Source organism: Penaeus chinensis, chromosome 33, assembly GCF_019202785.1.
Source record: "Penaeus chinensis breed Huanghai No. 1 chromosome 33, ASM1920278v2, whole genome shotgun sequence".
In the NCBI taxonomy this organism is placed as follows: Eukaryota; Metazoa; Arthropoda; class Malacostraca; order Decapoda; family Penaeidae; genus Penaeus; species Penaeus chinensis.
Genome location: NC_061851.1, coordinates 21,580,398 through 21,590,397, shown reverse-complemented (window position 1 = coordinate 21,590,397; position 10,000 = coordinate 21,580,398). Strand labels below are relative to the sequence as shown.

The window sequence follows — 10,000 nt, the reverse complement described above, 5'->3', positions numbered from 1 at the left end:
TGAGAGAGAGGAGAGAGAGAGGAGAGAGAGAGAGAGGAGAGAGAGAGAGAGGAGAGAGAGAGAGAATGAGAGAGAGAGAGAGAGAGAGAGAGAGAGAGAGAAGAGAGAGAGAGAGAGAGAGGGAGAGAGAGAGAGGAGGGAGAGGGAGAGGGAGAGGGGGAGAGGGAAGAGAGAGAGGGAAAGAGAGAGAGGAGAGAGAGAGAGAGAGAGAGGAGAGAGAGAGAAAGAGAGAGAGGAGAAGGAGAGAGAGAGGAGAGGAGAGAGAGAGTGAGAGGAGAGTGAGAGGAGAGGAGAGGGAGAGGAGAGAGAGGAGAGGAGAGAGAGAGAGAGAGAGAGAGAGAGAGAGAGAGGAGAGAGAGGAGAGAGAGAGGAGAGGAAGAGGGAGGAGGAGAGGAGAGAGAGAGTGAGAGAGAGAGAGAGGAGAGAGAGAGAGAGAAAGAGAGAGAGGAAAGAGAGAGAGAGAGAGAGAGAGAGAGAGTGAGAGTGAGAGTAGAGAGTGAGAGTAGAGAGAGAGTGAGAGAGAGAGAGAGAGAGGAGAGAGAGAGAGAGAGAGAGAGAGAGAGAGAGAGAGAGAGAGAGAGAGAGAGAGAGAGAGAGAGAGAGAGAGAGAAGAGGGAGAGGGAGAGGGAGAGGGAGAGGGAGAGGGAGAGGGAGAGGGAGAGGGAGAGGGAGAGGGAGAGGGAGAGAGAGAGAGAGGGAGGGGAAAGTGAGGAGGAGGTAGAGGAAGAGATAGAGATGTTAATGCATTTTGTTTTCACTCATTGCACTATATCTTTACTAGATTCTTTGGTTCTAGTTTCTCTATCTACTTTTAACCCATGCCAGAATACCTTGGAAAATGCATTGAATGTATTTAGATTACTTACACTTCCTTCATCAGTGTTATCTGGATATTAGTGACAGTAATATTTTTCTTCCTCTTTTTGAATAGACAGTTTTGACAAAAGTTGAAATTCCTTTTTTAAATAAATCACTGACAAAAATTCTTGTTCCTCTGCTGATCCTATTCATCAAAATATTTTAAAATTCAGATCAACAGCATCTTTGATTACTATTGCTCTCAACTTTACCAGAATTTGAACTCCCCAGTACAAAGGATAAAGTAAAATATTCAATACTTCTACATAATTCTTAAGTACAAATACAACTCTGTATACAATAGATGCAAAAATACAGTTTCTGGTCCACTACTGTGTTTCTCAGCTCTTTCATTGTGAATGCAGTTCAGTATACAGAAGAACCGGTGGTCAAATGGCTGTACCACATCAAACGTAACACAATCTTCTATCTGCACAAAAGTTGGAAATTTTTCAACATAGCTTTTTACAAATCCTATTCACATGGGAAACTTTTTCTGAATGAGATATCACAACAGATCAAAGATATAATGGCTTTATTCTTTATGATAATTTTCAATCAACTTTTATAGAACAAGCTGATGTAACACGTTCTTCTTTCTTATTTTCTAAAAAGATGAATGGTTAATAAAGATTGAGCCAGATAACTAACAATATGAACAAATTTCCAGTAAGGTTTGAACATATAGCTCAAAAATTATGCATAACAATCTGAGCATATCAAGTTGACCACTATAAAGACTATACAAATTATTTAAATTTTATAGTGAGAGGAATTCATGGTTACCTCATTTCTTGAAACATAAATCTGTTCAGGCAATATTAACCTATAAACTAAAATATAATATGCACTGACTATGACATTTACACAAAAGTCTCCAGACACCTAATGTACAAAATAAGCACAATTTACAAATATATATATATACAAATATCTACACCTACATAAGCACTTTCCATTACTGGTGTCACAATGATGCATCATGAGCACAAGAGTATCATAGACAAGTAGCAATACTATCCATTGCACAGGAGAGGAAACTTGCACCAGTTGAAGGTCTTGTAATGCAATATTCTGCATTTTTTTCTGACCGTTAGTGCACCATCAAAGTTTTTTTTTTTTTACTTTTATAAGTATTTCTTTATGACTGTGATATTAATACATGATCAGATTACATATTACCTATAGATATAATATGCTGACACATATAGGATTACATTGTATCTCAAGAAATGATTACAGTGTATTCCAAGAATATTTGCAAAGTTGTGGGCCAATCCCTGGAAAAGATTAATTAAATAACCACCGAGCAAAAGATACGGTAATTCTTCTCACACACCTGAATGCTGTCAAGGCCACAGGTATCAATGAATGTAGGAGTTACAATTCACTCTTTGTAAAAGATGACTGGAAAAAATTATATATATATGTAACACATCACAGTACACCTAACAAGCATTTTGCAAGAGTATATTTCATATATGATATGATTACACAAAGAGACCCTTGATATGTTCTTAAAACCAAAACTATGGTACTGTTCCACAAATACCTTAACTGCACAATCTGTGCGCATTTTTTTCAGATTTGTTTCATTCAGCAACTTTGCCAGCACCTGAGATGCATTCACATTAGAAAAAAATACCAAAACTTAATAGGTTTATTAAAAAATATTGGGTATTGATACTCTACAATGTTGGAACTGAAATGGAACCTAAATGAAATCTTTTTCAAAGTGTATGAAAGAACTAAATACACAACAATTTTACTAATCAACTCAAATGTATCACAGTAGCAATGACTTACACTTATTACCTTGATCACTGGATCTATAATACAAATCTTATTATGGCAACATTCCTATTTTGGATTTGCACTTGAAAAAAACTTGTATAAAACAATAAGAAATGGTAACAAAACAGGATAAAATTACATTGGCATCTAAGTCATACAAAATATGATGTTGTGGAAATAAGAAGTATTTTAGGAATGGTTTAGGGCAAAAATAAAATATATCCATACCATCTCAAAAGACAAAGCAATATCATTTTAACATCACATCTAAAAAAATGAGATATTGTAATACACATAAACATTTCAACACTTCATTATGTATCTCAGATATTTACAATCTGACCACAAACAGGATACAACAGCTGTGAATCATTCTGTAAAAAAAGCAACATTTATACTGTGAAAGAATGTGAATGCTTAGTTTCTGTTGCTACATCTGGTATTATTAAAGGTATAAAAGCTCTGTAGATAAAGTTTGTCAGATTATATAACACTGTCACTGCCTTGTTATAATCCTAATCATGCAACTGTTTATGCATGTAAAGTATATATATGTATGCATTAATCCTTTGCAATAAATCATCATTCAAGCAACACATACTGCATTAATACCTGTCACTGGCTATAGAAATTGATTTTATTGTATGTAAGGCTTTATGTATTATCAGAAATGCAAGTATTCTCATAATCTATGAGACTAAACCTTCTTCTTTATGCAATAACTAAATTACTAAATTACTGTCAAGCATTTTTACCTGAATATTGTTTTCATCTAGATTTTCCAAAAAGATTAATATAAAATATTTATATGACAGAAAAAATGAAGCAGTACCATGAATATATAGTTTGTCACAAAAAAAATGAAACTGCTTAAAATTCCATGGATTGTTACATCCACAATGGGTATCTGGTACAACTACAAATTAATTAAGTGACAAGTTTTGTAAAGCTCAACACAAATCTAAATAATACTTGCATTCATACCAACTTTCACATGGTAGTGACTAGCATTTTCAAGAAAACAGAGGAAGTAAAAAAGGAGAAAAAAAAATTCAAGTTAAGCTCACCTCCTGAGGCTCACATAAATATATATCATCATTATTCTATCATCATTTTACTTGCGTAAAAAAGTTCCTAAGGCTCTCTACTGCATCCTCCAAAAATGACACATTCATCTAAAATCATCTACAAGTCACATGAAGGTGGAAAACGTCACAGTGTATGTTAGGTTCTCTTCCAGTAGGCACTGATTCTTTTCTGGGGCAAAATGCATACACTTTACTAAACAGAACACTGGTCTTAGCACTCATATGTAAAAAAAAAAAATGAAAAGAAAAGAAAGAAAGAACATCCAAGTTTAACCCAAAAACCTGAAAAAGGATTATGATATCAAAGAGTATAAAATGTGTGGGTTGAACAGGAAGGCATTTGAGGTTACAAAGTCCTGACTGAAAAACTATCCTTTTTCCAGGGGTATGTTTACCAACTTCCACGTCACATACAAAATATGGATATATGGAAGATCTGTAATCTATTTTATTTCCTCTTTCTTTTTCCACTAATATTCATTTTTTTCCACATCTCCATCACGTTGGCAGTTTTTACTTATAGCCACTAGCAATTAATATGAGAAAACACAGTAGAATTCACTGTTAAGTTCAATATAAATGTCTTATATACATAGTGTTGTCACTAGATAATTCTATAGCATTGCATCTAGACCAAAGAATGAGAAGCCGTAATACCACCATCCATAAGGCCTTTAATGGCAATTGAGTCCAGTATTATGATCTGAACTTTTGTTCAGAAAGTAATAGTTAAAACAAATATTAAATAATAGATATATATACACACACATACAATATATGACTCTACACCTATTGGTTGACACCCTGTATTGGTTCTCCATGTGCACGTCTTGTGAGGAAGAAATGGAGTATTCCTGCCTGAGCCATGACATCCACTGTGCCTGCTGCAAGCTGTTCTGCTGGAGATGGGTTACCGGCCTTGGCTCCTGGCCGGATCAGTGTTGGCCCAAAGACTGTGGCCAAATTATGAAGAGACATTTTGTTCTGATGCTCCATCTGGTGCACTCTAAAAAAAAGAAAAGAAAGAAAAAAATCACATATCAGAAGTAAATGGAAGTAATAAAAAATGGTATTCTATACAAAAAGCTCTAAACAGATTGATCAAATCATGCCTTAAATCATGGAATTTTAACCTCTTCCATCTTTTTGCTTTACACAGAACACTGAGAATAAATTGGAAAGAGCTCATTTCTATCAGTCCTGCTGAAAGTTACTTGTAAGTTCTTAATGCTATTTAATCATGCAAGACACAGGACTGTCATAGTTCACTGTAATTATTAGAGTTTCCTTACTTTACTAAATGTTCAAGAAGATAGGCGATAATTGACTGGTTTAGCTGGGGTAGCGATGAAAATAGTTTGAGTATTGTGGTTTTCCGGTACTCGGGATCTGCAGCACTGTATGCTTCAAAGAAACGAGGATAGAGCTCATCTGTAAAGAGAGCCTCCGGAAGTTCACGCAGGAAAAGTTTTAGAAGGCCGGTAACTGAATGAATGTCCACCTCCTTGACAAGTTGCTCAGCTTCATAAGGATCTGTTGAAAATTGTAATGATGATTACTATTTTTTGTAAAAAAGGGTTAAATCTTTGTGCTTACAGAATTCCATAAAAAAGATTATCATATGCCAAAAAACATAGCAAGAAATCAATTATCAATATAAACAAAATTATATAAAAAAAATTATCGTATACAAAACTACATAGGCAAGAAATGAATTATTAATATATATATCAAAAGTAATATATACATCAAAAGTCATTCACAAAATTTCTTACTTTTTACCTCTAAATATGCACATGCTATAAATACTTACTTGATTCAAAGGACTTTTTCAGCTTTGTGATATCAGATGCTAAGCCAGACACTCTGTATATTCCGACCTCCTGCATCCCACGTCTTTCCACCTCACGCACACACCTCGTCACTATAAACGGTACACTTCTCTTTTCTCGCCTATTGAAAAGAAAAGCCATTGAAGACACACCAGAGGAAAAGTAATTTTCAATATTCTTTCCCTTAACCTTCTTACACTTTCATTATCACTAATATTTAAGGAATGAACAGGAAAGGAAAATAATGCTTACTTGCACACATTGGCAATGTTAGTGCCAAACAATCCAGATGACTTTCCAGTTGGGACTCTTCTGAGTGTGGCTTCAGGAGGGAGGAACTTTAGGGAAAGCACCAACACCAAGTCCTGAAGACTGACACGCCTTTCATTCAAGGTGTCACTCAACCATGAGCGTGACAGCTAATGGAATGAGAGCATTGATTAGAAAGTTGATATGGAAGAGACAAATCTTATCGTTTAAAGTAAAGGGTCTTATATGTTGCTTTATCCAACATTCACTTAATATTTTCATTAGAAAATCAAGTATGCAAAACAACATAAAAAAGGTGATAGTTACCTCAAGGTGAGCCTTTCCCCTCAGTTGTACACCCAATTTTGGATCTTCTTCATAGCATAAAATTCGAAGTGTCTGTGACCCTTCCAATTCAATTATGAAGTCCTGATTCCAGTGGGGTTCAACACCTTCAGCTTGTTTTGTCTTTACTTTACGGAAGAAATGGCCATACGAGTCTACTTCAAAGCACACAAACATCTCTGGAAATGTAAAATTATCAGTAAATTAAACTTTGTATTAGAGGTGTTTTGTGGAGATAAAGTTATATTTCTTCTTTTCTGTTATCTAGAACAATCTGCAACAGTACATAGATGCATAAATGAAAGAACATGCATGCAGTCAAGGCACACATGTGATTTTCTGCATGTACAAAGATAAGATCTTTATTTTATACCTTCACAACATTTGTTTTAAAGTGTACTCACTTGCAGGTCTAGTAAGGCCATGTAGACTAGAAACCACAATGTGCAGGTCACCCAACAGTAAAGAATCATCTCTCCCAGACTTGAGCAAGAAGGAACCCATGTTGGTCTTTAGGAAGGATCTGTAGGCTGTGATCCATCCCTGGAGCTCATGGAGGGTGAGAGAACTTCCTCCAACTCCTGGGGTGTTGGCCTGGAAGAAATTGTTAATGATACAATTTGGATAATGAAATGATATCGGAAAGGAAACCAAGACAAATCACTCAGGACAGGATACATCACTCCACTCGTAATTACTTCATATAAATAAATTGTGCAAAGAACCAAGCAACTGCTAATAAAAACACACTTAATATACTAAAAATAAAACCACTACATGGCTATAAAGAACTCTGATTTGAAGAAGGGATATGATAATTCACAATTATGAAATAAAACAAATTGCAATAACAAAGATAAACACAATTATTTGTTAAATAATAAAAAAAAGAGAAAACGATGGTTTTCAAGACAAAGGAAACTGCATCTCCTGAGTGTCAGGGATCCAATGGGACTGCAAACACATCTCCGCAAAATCCATCATGCAGGGCAGCAACTGCAATCCTATAAAGTAATGCTCACGAAGCATGAAGTGAATAGAGAGCGAGAGGAAGTGTGGGCCTTTATTGCCCGAGGGAAGTGTGGATGGAGAGATTCTATGAGAAGTGTTCCTCTCTGTAGCAAATGGAACTTTAGGAGAAAAGTCCTGCTCAACTTGCGATCTGAAGCTGACATACCCGAAACCTGTGAAGGCAAGCCAATGAAAAGTAAAACTGTTCAGACAACACACAAAAAATCCCCCACCCCCCACACAGTTATTGGCAAAAAGGACCTCCATCATCCTTGTCATCCATCTTACCTGCAGTACTTGGATGGCTTCACCCCACTGATCTCGCTCATATTCTGAAGTTAGAAGGAATGTGTGGACAGGTCCCGCTCGCTTCGATATTCTAAATGGGAGGTTTGGAGATGCTAGAACTAGCTGGGCCTCCAATTCAGCTAGTTTCTTCCGATGCTTTTCATTTCGAGCTTGATTCATTCGGCTAGCCTGTGAGAGAAGTGGTAATGGGTATTATATAATCAATAATTCATTTCTTATTGTACAATTTTTTTTATTTGAAAAATAAAAACTTTCCTTCTTGTTTGCAATAACCTGTTCTTTATGCAGATATATGAAAATCTATACATTTTTTTCTCTCTGCTTTTTCTTTATGGACATATAAACTTACCCCCTTTTCACCCATATTGTCTATTCGTCTTAACTGGTCGCGAATAGTAGAGGCTTGTGACTTAAGTGAGACCAAGTTTGGAGGATTAGATTCTTTTAGAGTCTCTGGTCCACTGTCATTTAACACAGCTATATCATGGAGGCTAATGTACCATTTCACTTCAAATGTAAACTTCTCTGATCTTCCTGTTGGCTGTAAAAAAATAAAGAAAAATATTAAAATGTCTTCTTATAAGTAACATCATTTTTCCTATTATGGGGAGAATATTCAGCAATATATAGAGAAAAATTAAATCCATCACTGCTTAACACTTATACAACTAAAGACAACACAAAATATAAATATACTCACAGCGCCACTTACTTTGTACTTGGCACAAACTATAACATCATTGAACAAAAAGAGATGCCTAAGTTTTCTGTGACCTTCAACCAACTCTACAATAAATGAATTGCGAACCAAGTGCCGCTGAGGACGATCCTGAGCCTGGAAATATATAAAATATTAATAACCATATCTGTACAAAACTCTTGTGAAGTGAGTTGATTCTGATAAGTTTATCAAACTGATCAATCATGATGGCTAACTTATAAAAGTGTCAAAGTTATTTTAACCCATTGGATCTAGGTGCCCTGCACTTTGCATGTGGACCATAATCCAAGCATTAGGTTTCCTTGAGTGGTCACTCTCCCATGCCTCATCTTTGCTGTGTTATTAGTTCTTATTCTGCATATGCTGTTTTGCCATTTTCTAAGGTGTATATCTGTCATTTGTTATGCTGCATCAAGATTATAATAGACTGTTTTCATTAATCAGATTCCATATTATTATTTGTCTAAATCTTAGTAAATATTTGATTTTCCTTAACTCACCCTGCACTGCCAATCAAGGAGAGCAGGAGGAGGTTGCTGCATATAGAAATGTCCTTGCTGGAGCCAGCTCCCTTCAAGGCATGGCTCACAGATGGTACATTTCACCCTCATTTACTGGTGGAAATAATACAAGAGGTCCTTCCCACTGAGTCTAATTTCCTCCAAGAGCTTTGTGCACCCATGTGAGATGTCTGTGTCACCCTTCACTCAACAACAATATCTCATGACAATACATTCCCATCACCCCAGCCCTCAGCCAAATTTTACATGATGACACAATCCTGCCACTGGATCCAATGGGTTAAGTTACATATAAATAAAACAGATATAAAATTCAGTTATAGAGCCTTATGCCATATTACTTACTGGAAACATTGCCTCAGTGTGAATCATTGAAAGGTGTGTTAAAAAGTTCTGTGTAAGTTTGAGAGCTTCTTTTAAAGTTTCATGATCAGGATGGTTCTCTGAAGTATACTTGAGCAAGTCCTGAAAATGAAAATAAAAATTATTTAAACTAAAATGTGATTTACATACCATAATCTGTTATACAAGTATAGTATTACACAGCTAGTCTACATACTGTATCAGACAAACTTTCTAATTCATCAGTTATGATATACCATTTCACCCATATAAACATTTTTCATACATCTGTTAATGAATATTACTTATGAGTAACACAAAAAAAACAGAATTCATAAAATGTAATGGTATCTAAACCTCCAAAGGCTTTATAGTACCACTTCTTTATCCTTATCATTTATGACAAAAACTAGTTCATGGATTCTGGGCTTATAAATAAACTAAGCAAGGCTCTATGAAATACCAAAGAAAAAACTTACATGAAGGACTAGAGCATTTTTCTGGACTCTCGCAACAGGTCTGTGCAAGAGGTCCTCAAGAGATTGTGGCTGGCCCTGGAGGGACCGGAGTTTGATGGAGCGTGTGATGTCAGCAAATTGAGGACTCTGAGAACTGCATCGTCTCACAGTTTCTATGGCACGAGGGTAGTTTTGCAGGAATGAGGCATACACATCTAATTTGCTTGCCTGTGGAAAAGTGCTTGTGTTAGAGTTTCTCCTGTTAAACCTTCATTATTTTGTAATAAATTACATTTTGAAAGGAACTATGTTAGGGATAAAAGTACATAAAATACTACCTAATGAAAAATAATTCTAATCAAAGCTACCTTCAAGAAGATACATAAAGCAGATGCCTTACAGTGATGTGATCCTATATGGATATGGTTTGTCTTGTGGACACACATCCACAAAATTAGACATGGAAATGTAC

General features: G+C 35.8%; 1 protein-coding gene across 3 annotated transcripts in view; it reads right to left on the bottom strand.

The window, feature by feature from the left end:
- Positions 1-1,115: 1,115 nt before the first annotated feature.
- Positions 1,116-10,000, bottom strand: part of LOC125042932 (active breakpoint cluster region-related protein-like) — a 155,215-nt gene continuing 146,330 nt past the window's right edge. For 2 of the 3 annotated variants that reach the window (XM_047638724.1, XM_047638726.1), the window contains exons 5-15: positions 9,550-9,756; positions 9,074-9,193; positions 8,187-8,321; positions 7,836-8,027; positions 7,466-7,654; positions 6,571-6,760; positions 6,149-6,345; positions 5,825-5,991; positions 5,554-5,693; positions 5,033-5,273; positions 1,116-4,746 (exon numbers count right to left, since the gene is read on the bottom strand). In XM_047638724.1, the coding sequence (XP_047494680.1) occupies positions 4,530-4,746; positions 5,033-5,273; positions 5,554-5,693; positions 5,825-5,991; positions 6,149-6,345; positions 6,571-6,760; positions 7,466-7,654; positions 7,836-8,027; positions 8,187-8,321; positions 9,074-9,193; positions 9,550-9,756 (1,995 nt within the window). In that variant the 3' untranslated portion in view covers positions 1,116-4,529. The remainder of the gene's footprint in view (positions 4,747-5,032; positions 5,274-5,553; positions 5,694-5,824; positions 5,992-6,148; positions 6,346-6,570; positions 6,761-7,465; positions 7,655-7,835; positions 8,028-8,186; positions 8,322-9,073; positions 9,194-9,549; positions 9,757-10,000) is intronic. The other variant, XM_047638725.1, reaches the window with a different exon arrangement.